The sequence below is a fragment of the Lycium ferocissimum genome, chromosome 3 (assembly GCF_029784015.1).
Source record: "Lycium ferocissimum isolate CSIRO_LF1 chromosome 3, AGI_CSIRO_Lferr_CH_V1, whole genome shotgun sequence".
Classification (NCBI taxonomy): Eukaryota; Viridiplantae; Streptophyta; class Magnoliopsida; order Solanales; family Solanaceae; genus Lycium; species Lycium ferocissimum.
Genome location: NC_081344.1, coordinates 4,902,419 through 4,918,782, shown reverse-complemented (window position 1 = coordinate 4,918,782; position 16,364 = coordinate 4,902,419). Strand labels below are relative to the sequence as shown.

Below are 16,364 nucleotides of genomic sequence, written 5' to 3'. Positions count from 1 at the left end.
CCCACTCCATGGGCATGACACAACTTTCATGGAAAAGAAAAAAGCCCTTTATCGGATTGGAAGCGATTCTTTCTTCTTCTTATAGGGTGTTTAAAGAGCGTGACTCTCTAGTTTAATGTTGTTCCAATTTTGGAAATGATTACACTAAACCACACCAACTTATTATGGTCAAATGATTTAGTGAAGAAATAATTTGTATCACTTAATTATGATTAAGTGGAAAGAAATATATTCAAATGATATGTATCTATTATTGATTTGATGTAAATATCTGATGCAAGAAAGTATTTACAAAACTTACACCAACCAAATGACCAATCTCTTAGCATCAACTTAATATTAACCTTCAACAAACATCATTTGCATAAAGTTTTCTAGCAAATTCTCCCAATATATTTTTCTTCACCAAAAGAAAATCCGCTCTTCTTTTGGTTTCAACTTTAGTCCTAAGTTTTGAATAATGCTTTTCATTTATGATCTTCCCGTAATTGTAGAAGCCTCTAAGCGAAAGCGAACAAGTGTAAGCTTTGTTGCACGATAATATATGTACATGCCAAATCAAAAGATTAAGCTTTCTTAAAGTACTATTTTATGACTCATAAGCTAATTTCACAATATAGTAGGAGTAATAATTTGTTTTACTTTTCAAATGAAACCGGATGTGTTTGTATATCAGGAGTTGGCTCTTGGGATTTTAGACTTGGGCTTTTTGGTCGCTAAGATATCGAGTCAGAATGTCACTTATGATTATGTCAAGCCCAATTCTTCAAAATCAATTCTCTTGCCAAGTTGGGAGACTTCGAAATGAATTTATTATTTATGTGCCCTAATAGTCTATGCTTTTCGGAATACATGAAAAAATTAAAAAAAATTAGTATTAGAGGTTGAATTCAACATTGCCGAAAGTGACCAAGCAAAAAAAGTTGGAAGAAAGAAAGATATGAAACCTATTTCTAAATATAGTTTGATAATAGGAGGCTTCTTGTTCATCAGAATTCAAATTACCCCTCAAACCCTCTCCTCCTCCCCAAAGAGATGCGTATTCGAATTTTTAGCTAGATGAATTTAACTTTTAAGTTATCAGTACGAACTTATTATACTTTTAAAATTACATGTTCAAAATTAATATTTATTGATTTTTTCTTAATGAATTATCATATAAGAATCTATACTGTACGATAAAAAATATTGAACTCGAATGAGTTCAGTGTCGAAACACTAGATCTGCCCTGCCCCCAAGTTTTTCCTTTTTAAATTTCTTGATCAAATGGTGACAAGTGAAGGGTCTATTTGAGGAAACATTTTCATAATGTATCACTTTCATCCTTCTTTAATTACAAAATTATTTCTTTTCTCGATTTTCTCTCACTCGTGAACTCTTCATGTCAATACAATAAAGGCAACTCAATTATTAATGTGATTACCACCAAAAGTTTTGGTGAAGTGTAAGTACTCCATTTAGATCAAAATCGCATTCAAATCCTGAAGTCATCTTTAGTAAGAGCTAGCATTTAGCCCCTTATAGTGGATTTTTCATCACGATCTAAATTAGTCGGACCCCAACACGGATACATGATATTCAATGGGAACCAAAACAATTATTAGTCTCAGTATCCGATGATAGTTTGTCATTTGGTAACTATGCAAAGGAATGAAGGATGATGAACAAAAATGAAAAATCAGGAGAATGAATTTCCATGATATATATAAATACTACTGATTAAGAGTTTCATCGAGTTGATAATGAAGCTAACAATTGCTCACATTTCTTAAATTGCATAATTCTTAAGAGATAATCCTAATTCCTAACTTAGGATGCTTAAAAAAGGAAATGAATTGAGAATAATAATTATCAAACAGAATACTAGAAAAGAGGTTTTCTACAAACAAAGGTTTAGCTTCTAATTCTATTAAGCTTTATTACACTCTTAACAGTGTTTTCAGAGGCATTTTCGGGGCGGGGCGCACCAAAAACGCTCCGGGGCGCAAATGAAAGGCGTAGATCCATAGGGCATACGCCCTAGAATTTGGGGCGTAAGTCCCGGATGCAAAAGCGTAAGCCCCGGGCGTAAAGGCGTACGCCCCAGGCATTAATTTAATTTTTATTGCTTTAAAAGTATTTTTGCTATAGATTATGATTTTTATTATTGTTGTAATGATATTTATACTTTATGTTATCATGTTTTCATGTTGTAGTGATTTTTAAAAAAAATATAAATAAAGAAAGCAACTCTCATAGAAAATAACACTGCCATAAATAGTTTTTTTTTTAGATGATTATGTCTAAAATTGATTTGATAGAGATTTCATAGCACTATGTTCCTGAAGCAACTTCATCCATTTCTTTGTCACTGCTCGTAGGCTTTTTGCCCTTCTCCTTCTTTGAATATATAAATAAAAGTCAGTGCAAATATTAGTTGAGGGTGGGAAGGACTAATAGATTTGGAAATTGATGATGAAGTGAATGAAGATTTCATTTTAAAGATTATCTAGGCTATTATCATTTTTTGTGTCGTGACATTTGTCAAATAATAATTCTTTTTATATTATTGGTGATTTATTTGAATTTATTTGCTGAAGTTTAATGAAAACTTTACATTTGCTTATTTTTTAGTAATAAAATTAGAAAATTGAAGATACATGAGACATGCGCCCCATAGATCCATGGGACTTACGCCCGTGTCTCGGGGCTTAGGCCTCGCCCCGTGCTGCGTAAAACGCCTCGCCTCGCACCCCCTCCTTTTAAAACATTGATACTCTGTAAGTAAGAAACGAGGAGTCAGAAAACTGGCCTCCACATTTTTTTCCCTTGTCCATTGTATTGTCATTTCCAAGTCCTTTTGTTTGTATGCATGTGATTAATGAGTTGAATGGACACAGGTTGATTAAAGGCATTCGAAAATAGATTTCAGAATTTGAAACTTATAAGTTCCTAATAACTGAATTCACTATCAAGTTTTTACAAATATTTAGTACATTATAATATAGAAAAACTTATTGGGTTCACTTGAATCCATAAATGATACTTTAGATATGTCCCTCTATACAATGTAAGATTTTTGATGACGGAAATTCATTTGAAGCCTATTATGCCTCTCTAGCTCTGTCCTCCGTGTGGTAAGATGGTCGGAATCTCCCTTCTTAACCATAAGTATATATCTAGTTCGAAATTTTATGACTAAGAGTATTTTACTTTTTTTTATTAATGAATTTAAATTAGTCGGAATAGTGTGTTTCAGAAATCGGAAATCCTTTTTGTTGTGTAGTGTGGGAGTGGAGTTGGTGGTGTCCAATCTCAAGTGGTGGGTGGGGGGCCCGGGGTAAGGGAAAAAGGGCAAAAGAAAAGGGACCACCACATATTACACATTCAAAAATCTCAGTAAAAGAGAAGATTCTGACACTCACCTGGACTAACAACATGTGCAAGTATTGATAGGGACAAATGAATACCTAGTAGTAATTTACACCAGTGACAAAACAGCAGGTGTTTGGACCCTCAAAACAATTATTGTACTTGTTGGTCTTGTGGAAAAGAACAGTATCTTACCTTCATAGGTTTACTAGATTCAATTATCTTTTGGCATTTATCATTTTTCTAATGAAAATGATCGGTTTAAAGCACTAGATCTTCTTTTGGAGTATTCCTTAATTTCTTTTCTTTTTGTGGGGGGTGGTGGACCATTTAGATATGTAGAAGCATGATTCTTAACTCTATTTAGACATTCATAAAATGTATAATGAAATTTTGACTTCTAAATCATAAAAAATATGCCAGATTATCTTTTCTTTAGTCTTTTCTTGAGGGGTAAATAAAGGGAATGTAGGCCAAATTTGTTTATTTCCTTTTTACGGCTAGGATGTATAAATATATTTTTTTCGAAAAAGCTTAAGGGACAAGTTATGTATTTATATATCATAATTTTATAGTAAGAGACCACCTATAAAACTAACGTATGTAAATAATTTTTTTCGGATAAATTTAGGAGGCAAAGTTATCTATTTATTTTGTATCTTCTTGTGTTAGTAGCAAAGTGTTACATTTACTACCACACCAACTATTTCTGAGTATCTCATGGTGTCACATTTTTTTTAACTATAAAAGGAGTGATGGAATGATTAATTCTCCTCATTCTTAATTACAGTCTTAAATTTGAAGGAAAAAGAATACTTCAATAAAGAGCGTTTTACTTTTTTAGTTAGTTTACTTTGTATGAATGAGATTATTTGAGTAGTGAGTTATAAATACTCAATGACTTAAATACTTTTTTCCTTTAATCCAAAGTGTAATCGGAGATTCCTCCCCACTTCAAATTGTCTCAATTTATTAGATATTTTTCAAGAAAAGTTGAGTCCAAAAGGATCAAATCTTCAAACAGTTATGATTAGTGTTGGAATTAATGAAAAGAAAATCTTTGCTCATAGTTAACATCTGAATCGAACTTGATCAGCATCTAAACTCTTTGATGAAAACGTCGAATTAATTAAAAGAAAATTCGTGCTTATAGTTAACATCTTAATCGGACTTGATCAGCATCTAAACTCTTTGATGAAAACATCGAATTAATTAAAAGAAAATCCGTGCTTATAGTTAACATCTTAATCGGACTTGATCATCACCTAAACTCTTTGATGAAAACGTCCCTCTGCAATCTTTTTCATTTCTCCACCCAAATGCCATTATTTGTTTATCATGATGGAAATTAAAAAAAGAAGGTGGCTTATCCTTTCACTTGTATTTCAATAGTAAAGTAATAATCGAAGATGGATTAAGATTTAAATTTTATGAGTTAGAATTCGTTAACTTGGGTACTCTTTCTCCCGGCCTTTATAGCACCTGTCGCCCAGGACTTGGTGTCATCCTCATCTTCTCCGGCATATCACCAACGATCTGTTAGGGTTTCAAACTCAACGAAAGCAACTAAACACAAGGATTGTGCTCGTTGCTAAACTTAACCCAATACCTTACGGAATTAGCTGACGACAACCATGCACCACCTGTGTCTGCCTTCCCAAAGACACCCCTCTTTCAAAAGGATACGCAAATACTTGAAAGTAAATATGAAGAAGAAAATATCAAAAAGCAAATACAAAATTGGAATTGAACAACACTTGATTTGATTCTTGAATGAAAATATGACAAAGAAATTGAAGAATATATTACAAAGATTCCTTGGTGGATACAGGATTGAAATCAACTTTAATTACAAAGAGAGTGAAAGAAGAAAGATGGCAAGAGATAAAAAAGAAAGTAGAACAATTTCTCCCTTTTCTTCACTGGCTTAATGTTTTTCTCATTGTTTCACCTCAGCTTACTAATTCATCCAACGGCTGAAAATTGCAATAAACATGTATCAATCACTCATCAACACACAATTGAGAAATTAAAAGATCACCATTAATGACAACAACATAAAGAAAATAATCAGCAGTAAATAAGATTAAAAGGTACTTTTCGAAACGAATTTAAAAATGAATGAAAAAGGCAACAAAAAAATGAGGTCCGGCAAATAATGAGATAGATGAAACTCATACGAGATCGGAGTTCAGATTCTACAAATAGATAAAATATATCAATGGATTTAATCAATATTGTTTTATCGCAGATAAGCAACTCATTTGCTTTTAAAATACCAAACCTTATTGAATTTTTATTTGAAATCAAACCATACCACAAACATGATGAAATGAAATCTACGAAGAAGAATTCACATGAATTTATAAAGAACTTGCCTTATTTGTATAAAAGCTTAGTACAATTTTTTTGAAAACGAATATTTTTGTTTGTATTCATTGTTAAGTAATCTCTTTGATCGACTCAAACTTCAGCCGACAGAGCTAACATATTTTAGATATAATGGTCAAGAACACACTTGAATTATCATCTTATCACGAGTTTCACACCCCAATTATCAAATGTTCCGTTTTTCGCAAACTATCAACATCTATTAAAAAACACACCTCGAAGCTAACTACGCCAATAGTTCCAACTAGAAAAAGGGAACAACGTGGAATGTGAAACTATGAAAAAAAAATGATAATTCAAGTGTGCTTTTGATTATTATCTCCACATTTTATAAAATAGTCGAGGTACGCATAAACTAACTTCGACCATCATGTTAAAAAAAAAAAAAAAAAAAAAAAAAAAAGAGTTTGTTGTATTTACCGTTAGATTTCACTTCGTTGAGAGGGGCTTCTCCAAAAACCAGCACCATAAAACTTGTCCCACATTTCCTTCTCCAGCTCCACTGCATCCTTATCATCACTTTCTAGGTTTCCGCCACCACCAACCACCGCAATAGGGCTAGAAATAGGGTAAGTATGAATTAGCTCCACCTCATCACAGCTACAATGTCCTTTAGCCGCTGACGCTGGCAAAAGCCCCTTTTTCATCAACCTATTTCGGCGATTCTTCCTCAATGCCTTCCTGCATAGCCCTGCAGGAACCTGTTATGGAATCGAAGAAATTAGAGAGAATGAACAAAAACTCATTACATAAAATAAAAGGAAAATGTTATTTTTCTTATGCATACTAAACTAAAAGGAAATTAAGGACCCGTTTGACCATGAGAATTATTCACTTTTTTACAACAAAAAAATTCATTTTATTTAAAAATTAGCATTTGGCCACAAATTAAAAAAACACTATATCTTTTTGCAAAAACTATAACCAAACAATTACATCTTCAAAAATTTCAAATAAAGTAAAAACTATTTGTTATCTACGGCCAAATGCCTGCTAAATATTATGTAATTACTGTAGATTATAAACTTCGAAAGAAAATAAATATTCTAGAATATTTCTAGACTATAAAAATAAAGTCAAATAAAGTAAAAACTATTTGTTATCTACGGCCAAATGCCTACTAAATATTATGTAATTACTGTAGATTATAAACTTCGAAAGAAAATAAATATACTAGAATATTTCTAGACTATAAAAATAAAGTAAGGGATCGTATCATTATAAAATATCTTGATGGTATATATACCGTCAACAAAATATGGTATACATTTTATCCTAAGCTTAATTCCGGGATATCCACCTTATCCCTGTACCAAACGACCCCTGGAACATTTAGGATTGATGTAAATTATAAAGTAGAAGGAAAGTAAATTTTAACGAACCTTATAAACAGCGAGGACAAGCAAATTAACAATTCCACAAGGACAACAACAAGCCACCGCGGCACATTCCGCCGTGGTACCACCAGCAACCTCAGCAAATCTCGCTTTCCTCAAAACTCCACCACCGCCAACGCCGGCGCGTGATGATGACGTATCATGGCTCGATAAAAGGGGTTGCCTTTTGTCTAATGAAAGTACTGATGGAGGTGAACGTATAATAATTGGTCTCGTCATGCCCCAATCTTGAATTTTAATTTTAATTAATTTTGTAAAGTTTATGATTTCATAAGGTTGAGGAGAGGCTTTCGGATGGGGAAGATTTTTTATTTTTTTTGGATCCAATGGAAAATTTTACCCCTCTCCGAAATGGCTGGAAAAAGGGTATTTTATGTGAGGAGATTGATGAGGTTTTTTTTGGGTTTGAGGTATACTATTTTGGTTTATAGAAAAGATTAATGGTGCTTATCTGTTTGCTAATGTTTTGATCCAAGAAATGGTGTTTGAGGTGTGTGTAAATATAGTGGAAGAGAGAAAAATACGGTTTGTCTTATAAGGTACGGGGAAGTAGGGATAGAGGTATAGGAATTAGGAAGTACTTTTATTGCCAAAAAATAAAGGAAATAGAAAATGGGGCCCTTACTTTTTGTTACTCAGGTGATATTATTGTTAGTTTCCGCGCATTTTGATTAATTTTACGGAATATTTATTATTTCAGATACTCTTTTCATTTTAAAAAATAATTTTACTTTTCTTATTAATTTATTTCAAAATGATTAACACATTTCTATATTTAGAAATAATTTCACGTTATAAGATGATTTACAACAATATAAATATCTAAGGCTTGTTCTGGACCACATATTTCAAAAGTCTTTCTTTATTTCTTAAATTATGTGTCAAGTCAAACTAAAACAATCTTTTTGGAACGGAGGGAGTAACTTTATCCATTAAGACTTGGACAGATGAGAAAAAGATAACTCATTTTTTTTTATAGGACCGTTACTCTTAATATTCCCCTGGCATGAAATTAAGAAAGAAAAAAAATTAAAATCTATGTTCTAAACGTGTACCGTATATAATAATATTTGTGTAGCTGTAATAACTTCACATTAAAGTTAAAATACAATTTTTAAGTTAAATTATTCTTAAATATAAAATATAAGACAATGTACTCCTTATCCGTCTAGTTTAGTGTGATACACTTTTGATTAATCATAGAGTTAAAGAAAAAAAATATCTTTGAACTTGTGGTTTAAAACAACATGTAGATATTATGTAACCATAAATCATCTCTTTAAGGCCATAAAAAACTTAAAGTTATATTGCTTGTAAATTAAAAAAATCATTCTGTTTAAAGATACTAAAAAAGAAAAATATATTACTATATAATTGAGATAAGTTCCTTAAAACAAAGTACTAATAAAAATCATAATACCAGATAAACTAAGTCGAGGAAGTACAATAACTTTTCTGGTGAGGCTTTTTTTTGGGGGAAGAGTTATTTTGTTTTTAATGGAAAGGGGTGGGTTGAGGGACCCTTTGAGGTTAGGGGACAAGGGTACGTGTAGGGGACGAAGTACAAGACAAGGGTATGTTTGGAGATTACACAATAATAGCCCATATAGGGACCTTGAGCCCGTTTCGCTTAGCTTATAAGTTGTTGTTTTTAGTTTTTTTAAGTGTTTAACTGGTCAGTTTATAATTCATTTTATGCTTAAAATAAACCTAAAAAAATAAATTGGATGTTTGGCTTAACTTAAAAAAACCAGCTTATAATTCAAAAAAAATAAGTTGAGCTACCCCAACTTTTTTTTTTCCCCTAACTTATTTTTTTAGAACTATATAGTTTGCTTTTTTAAGTCCATTCAAACAGGCTCGTAATATCGTCAACTAACTAAAATTTGGATTTTGGATAAGTATATAGTGACCCCCCCCCCCCCTCGCCTCCACCACTACCTCGAATTTCAATATGATACTTGGTACATATTTGTCTAAAATTCGGTATGCGATTGTAGAAAAAATATTGAAATATTGATATCATACTTAAATACGTACTAACTTACCTACATAAATAGAGATACGCCATTGTTTGATGAATCCCGGGTGAAATATTGGTAATGAAGAAATTAATTTAGTCTTTGGATTATCTTTTTGCTCAATGTAAAAGATCAGGCCAATTCGGATGATTACATCTAATTTTAACTGTAACTTTGTTTTGCTTAATTTTCCAAAATTCTATATGTAGTTCAGAACTAATAATAGTCCAATTCACGAGTTCATACATGATGACGTCTTCCTTTTGTTTTACTCACTAAAAGTTGGAAATTCCGGGAGACATCTCATTTACAAAAGAAAGTTACAATTCTTTATCCAATAGTACAAAATGAAGTTTACTGAACTGGATAATGTCTTATTTCACGTTGAAATAATGTTATAGCGCACTTAACTGTGCAATAACATCATCTTAATTGTGAAATAAGACATTCACTAAGTTGATTCTTAATTAGAAAATGTCGAATCAAACCATTTGTCCTTAGTTCAACAAAAGAAGCACGGGCTTCCTCACAAGAAGAACTTTTTTTGTCTTGATTCCAATTCAATACTAAACAAGTCCGAACTAATTGAATACTTGTGTCAGAAATTCCTCAAATCATTTTGCCATTTCCATAAAGGATATAATTGACAATTCGAAGTTGCACATTATCCCTTTCCTGCAATGGATCTGGTGGGAAAAGGGTCGCTAAATTTATACCGTCCGTTATTTCATATGACAATTCATATACCTCTTTTTTAGTTTTATATAGGTGCGTGTATGCATGCCATGTTTTAACTTATCTTTTTAACCAGGTAATTATTGAAAGGGGTAAATAATACAAAAGAGATAAGTTCGGTGCGGGCGTGGGGGTGAGGGGTGGTTAAATAACACAATTAAATAAGTTCAGTGGGGTAATAAGACCCTCACATAATTTAGGTGTGTAATTGACAATTTCGTCATAATTAGATGTGTTTATGTGCCTTATCCCTAATTCTTATCTGGTCCTTTACAAAACAAAATTTTGGTGAATGTTCACAATACAAAACATTGTCAAAATATTCCACTGTGCTTCCATACTATCGATGGAGTAATCGATTATTAATTTCAATAATTGAAAGTTGACACGAGACCTCTCTTTCTTCTCCTTTAATTTATTTCCAATTTTTATTTTAAAAGCATCATTTTTCATGGGTTGTTTTTTCCATAGACCTTCAAAATTTTGAATATGTTTGGTCCTTCTTCTCCTACTTTTCTTTTTGCTGGTATTGAAATTTTATTTAAGAAGTCAATTTTTTCTAAAGTATCATTTTCATTTCTTGTGATTCTCGAATATGTATCTTGCAACTTACGAATGATCTAAATTTGCCCTTTAGTTGTTGTAGTCAGCATATAAGGGCAAAATTGAGCCACTTTCTAAATGTGGGATCGGAACAAAATACTTATTAACGAAGGCCAAACGTGTTCATTTCAATAGTATTCATACATTCTTGATATTTATTTTTGGTTATTGGATACCCAAAGATGAACAACATAAGAAGATGGGTATTTCAAGAAATTCATACAATGTCGAGACGAACCGGAAAACAAAGGAGAACTATTAATTTCAGTAAATCTACTAGTTCTTTAAGCATATCTTTAGAATCTAATTACAAAAAAGATCAGTATATGGATCTGATAATTGTAGATTTGTAGTCAATCTTTAATAAAGAACATTGTGGATCTACAGTGTCCGGTGGGGGTTCTCGGGAACCCACTAACGTTTGCCCCTACCTTATGTTTATACTGTGAAATCCGTTGAATGTATAAATATATTTCGCTGGGAATCCACATCAAAGATGCATTGTTGGTCCGATGGCGAAGAAGGGGTTGGCCAAAGCTTTGTTGTCCATTGATTAGGGTTTGAAATTTGCTGGGCGCTTTCAAGTCCTGTTTCAATTTTTAACAAAACACCGGTTTTATTTCTCTTTTCCTCATTAAAAATCACAAAAGTCTAATTAAAAGAGACCATCCAAATTTAAAACTTGTTGAAGCCCAAATCTCAGGTGCTAGTTCATTCTTCTTCCTCATTTTTTTTTTTGGTTGTTTTCCTCTTATATTGTAATAAAATTTCTCACAATTTTTTCTAACCATTTCATGACCCTTCGAAATGGTTATATTTTACTACTATATAGAAGCATGGGTTTAGACTCATGCTTCGTCGTCCGCAGTCAAACACAAAAAAAAAAAAAAAAAAAAAAAAAAAAGTGGAACCCACCATCTCCAAACTCACGGGAAAAAAAAAGTGGACCCCACATTAACAAAATCAAGCAATATAAAAAAAAGAAAGTGAATCTCATATTAAAAAAAACAAACAATGTCAAAAAAAGAAGTGCATCCCATTTAAACTATATAGAAGCATTATTAAAAAATCAAACACTAAACCCATGCTTCGTCGTCCGTCGTCCATTAAAAAAAAAAAGGTGTGGGCCCCATACTAAACACCAACCAATATTTAAAAAAAAAAAAAATTGGATCCCATATTAAAAAAAAACAAAACAATGTCAAAAAAAAAAAAGTGCACCCCATATTAAAATATCATACAATATTCATGTAATTTCGGGGCACTTTACAACCCCTAAAACGACAATACAAACGTTTAAAAAAATATGAAGTTCTATATAAAATATTTATATTCCGGTGTTTTGAAACGTGACTAATTAAACTATATAGAAGCATGGGTTTAGACCCATGCTTCGTCGTCCGTTGTCCACAAAAAAAAAAAAAAAAAAAAGTGTGGGCCCCATATTAAACACCAACCAATATTTAAAAAAAAAAAAAAAAAAAAAAAAGTGGAACCCACCATCTCCAAACTCACGGAAAAAAAAAAAAGTGAACCCCATATTAACAAAATCAAGCAATATAAAAAAAAAAGTGAATCCCATATTAAAAAAATAAACAATGTCAAAAAAAAAGTGCATCCCATTTAAACTATATAGAAGCATTATTAAAAAATAAAACACTAAACCCATGCTTAAAATTAAAAAAAAAAAAAGGTCTGGGCCTCATACTAAACACCAACCAATACTTAAAAAAAAAAAATTGTATCCCATATTAAAAAAAAAGCAATGTCAAAAAAAAAAAAAATGTGCACCCCATATTAAAATATCATACAATATTCATGTAATTCGAAAGTATCCCCATTAAGTCAATAATGGTGGATTCATTGTCACATGCGTATCAATCCATTAGTGGGAGCAATGAAATTATTGTACAGCAAAAAACATGGACCTCATATTATTGCTTTTCTTTAAAAGGTTAAGTAGCCAAACCATACAATTTCCTTTCTTTTCTTATATTAGCCTGAGATCTAATCTAGATATTTAAATGTTGTATTTGCTATTCCGCCATGTCATTAATTTGTTATGTTTACTAAAATAAATATACTTAAAATATATATATTTTAAAATAAGATATAATTTAATTACTTTTTCATTTTTATTCTTACTCTAATAAATGTGAAAAGAGATTAATGTCATAAAAGAAAAAATAATATTAAATGGAGATCAAATAATTAATAAGGTAAATTAGTGAAATTATAATTCTAATTGACGTTTCCTTAAAAAACCGTTCAAAAGACAACATGACAAGTAAAATGAGCTAAACCAAGAATATTTACCAAAAATTAAAAAATAGTAGTTCTTCATTTAAATAGAAAATCAAATTTCTACTTTGTTTCATTTTAAACATGCAAAATTAATATAATAATTTGAATTAGAATTATCCAAATCAAAATTTGATAAAAAATAATAAGTATTGTTTAGGCCCAATCTACACACATTAACAATAGAATATTTTACACTTTTAAATTAATCGAATTAAAATTCAAAGTATCAATTGATGCTTAAATATTGCTATTGTTTTATCTCAAAGAGAGAAAAATAGTTTCCTTTTAAATAAGTCTTCTTTTATAAAAAGTATTAATAAATTTTTGCCAACTTTGTATTCATAGCAAACACTACTATAATAAAGTTTTGGATACGGAGCACAAACTATAATGTTATATTAATCGTGTTTTGAACTATATATATATATATATATATATATATATATATATATATATATATATATATATATATAATAGCAAGATCGTCGTTCGTCCTTTGGTCCCACTTTTTTATTTAAGGGCAAAAAAAATCCTTTGTGGCCCCACCCACTTTTTTATTTGAGGGCAAAAAAATGACGTTTTATACTTTATATTACCAACTCTTCTAAAAAGTAGATAAAAATACTTTTTATTATATTTCTATTTTTCTACTATATAGAAGCATCGGTTTACCCACATGCTTCGTCATCTGACCTTTCTTAAAAAAAAAAAAAAAAAAAAAAAGACCCCATACTAAAAACACCAAGCAATATTAAAAAAAAAAAAAAAAAAAAGTGGACCCCACCCTCTCCAAACTCATAAAAAAAAAAAGTGAACCCCACCCTCTCCAAACTCATGAAAAAAAAAAGTGGACCCCATATTAAAAAAACAAGCAATGTCAAAAAAAAAAAAAACGTGCACCCCATATATTAAAAAATCAAACAATATTCATGTAATTCCCAAAGTATCCCCATCAAGTCAATAATAGTGGATTCATTGCCACATGCGTATCAACTCATTCGTGGGAGCAAATGAAATTATTGCATAACAAAAAACATAGACCCCATATTATTGCTTTTCTTCAAAAGGTTAAGTAGCCAAATACATACAATTTCTTTTCTTTTCTTATATTAGCCTGAGATCTAATCTATATATTTAATTGTTGTATTTGTTATTCCGCCATGTCATTTATTTGTTATGTTTACTAAAATAAATATACTTAAAATATTTTTTATTTTAAAATGAGATAAAATTTAATTACTTTTTCATTTTTATTCTTACTCTAATAAATGTGAAAAGAGATTAATATCAAATGGAGATCAAATAACGAATAAGGTAAATTAGTCAAATTATAATTCTAATTGACGTTTCCTTAAAAATTAATGCAAAAGACAACATGAAAAGTAAAATGATCTAAACCGAGACTATTTAAACATGTAGAATTAATTTAATAATTTGAATTAGAATTATCCAAATCAAAATTTAATAAAAAATAATAAGTATTTTATACCTTTAAATTAATCGAATTAAAATTGAAAGTACCGACTGATGCTTAAATATTGCTATTATTTTATCTCAAAGAGAGGAAAATAGTTTCCTTTTAAACAAGTCTCCTCTTTTAAAAAGCATTAATAAATTTTTGCTGACTTTGTATTCGTAGCAAACACAAATATAGTAAAGTTTTAGATACGGAGCACAAACTACAATGTTATATTAATCGTGTTTTGAACATAGTGTGTGTGTGTGTGTGTGTGTATATATATATATATATATATATATTTTATATTGTGTGTATCTCTCTCTCTCTCTCTCTCTCTCTCTCTCTCTCTCTCTCTCTCTCTCTATATATATATATATATATATATATATATATATATATATGTATATTATCACTATCCAAACACAACTACATACACATACATACACTATAATCTAAAGTGTTGGGCCCGTGCTAGACCATCTAGTTCTAGATATATAAGGAAACTTAGGGAAAATGGGATATACATATTCTCTTTCGTTCCCTCTCCTTTCTAAAATAAAAGGGACTTAGGTTGTATAATTTTATATGATGGGTAAATGGGTCACGGGTTAAAATAATTGGGTTGGAAGTCTACGTGGATCCTACGTGGCTAATTTTTTTTGTGTTGTGGAGTCCAAGTCACACTTCTATCCATAAAAGGGCAAGTATACCAAGTATCCTAACGAAGAGGGCAAATTTGATCCCAAACTTTGACGGAGGAGGACAAATTTAAACTATAAACCATACTTGGAGGATAAATTTGACCCCTTACCCATTTTTTTTTTTTTTATAGCTATCAATGCGAGACTTTTTCTGTACACCTTAATCTCCCTCTTGAATTAAGTTCTATCGAACCCATCACCTCCTGATCACTAACTAATTCCTTTTTTTTTTCGAAAGCCACGGATAAAAGTAGTAAACTGACTAACAGATGCGCAAAGGCGCCATCGCTTTGCTATCTTGATACTTGTCTTGTCAAACTATTAATTTTGGTTTTAGTTCCATATCTTGGAAATGAAAAATCAACGCTTCTATTTACAAAATAATGTTGGTTTGAAATCAAGCAAATGTGGACCATGTAAAGCCCAATTTTCAAGCCCATATGAGAATTCAAACATTAATGGGAAACACATCATTTTTTTGCTCGGATTGACCTTCTTTTGGGGGGGGGGGGGTCTTTAAATTTTGCCCCTCATATTTGTGGTCTTTAAATTATGCCCCTCATATTGCTGGTCTTTAATTTTTGCCCTTCGCATTGCAACTTTGAGCTTTCACGCAGAAATCATGAGGTTCTGAGTTCGAACCCCCGCTCATAAATTAAAAAAAAAAAAAAAAATGCAAGGCAAAGTTTGGGTCGCGTGTGTGCCCGGACCCGGCATACTTGTTAAGGAATTACAAAATTTATGCGGACCGGCATACTCATGCCTTATGGGCGGACTTGGCATAAGTATGCGGGTCCGTAGATAACTGATAATTCCTTCACAAGTTTAAGGCCAAAAGGGCATACTTTTAATAACAGAAAACTTTTATGTTTTAATTTTACAAACTGTGGAAGGAATTATTTGCTATGTCGGACCCTGCAGACACGAAAGTAAGTTCCGCTCATAAGGCATATATGCCGGGTCCCTATAACTTTGGTACCTCACAAATTTACGCTGGGGCATACTTTTACATCGGCAACTTTGAGGTTTTAATCTCGCATAAACTTGTATGAATTATCAGTGTTATGCCGACCCGACATACCACAAAACGCCTATGCATAAGAGTGATATGTCATCCCCATAACTTTTAATTCCTTCACAAGTACGCGATATAGCGAAATCTTCTAAACTCGTCTTGCGAATTTTTTAAAAATTTTGACTGTAAGGTGGTTCAACTGAACCTATAGGTTTTAGCGAAGGAAAAATTTAAAGATTTCAACTATGAGGGGCAAAATTTAAAGACCACCCCAAAAGAAAGGGACAATTGTGCGGCCAAACACATCATGCACGGCCTATATGGGCTCATAGGGAAACCATGGAAAGGCTGTGTGCCAGATTTTTAAAACGGCAAATTACATAAAT

General features: G+C 31.4%; 1 protein-coding gene across 1 annotated transcript; it reads right to left on the bottom strand.

Moving 5' to 3' along the window:
* Positions 1-5,085: 5,085 nt before the first annotated feature.
* Positions 5,086-7,667, bottom strand: LOC132049392 (uncharacterized). The gene is made up of 3 exons (XM_059440164.1): positions 7,126-7,667; positions 6,164-6,444; positions 5,086-5,328 (listed from the first exon to the last, which is right to left on the bottom strand). Exons 1-2 carry the CDS (start codon positions 7,357-7,359, stop codon positions 6,166-6,168), a joined length of 513 nt encoding a protein of 170 aa, XP_059296147.1. The 5' UTR covers positions 7,360-7,667; the 3' UTR covers positions 5,086-5,328; positions 6,164-6,165.
* Between the last annotated feature and the right edge of the window lie 8,697 nt (positions 7,668-16,364).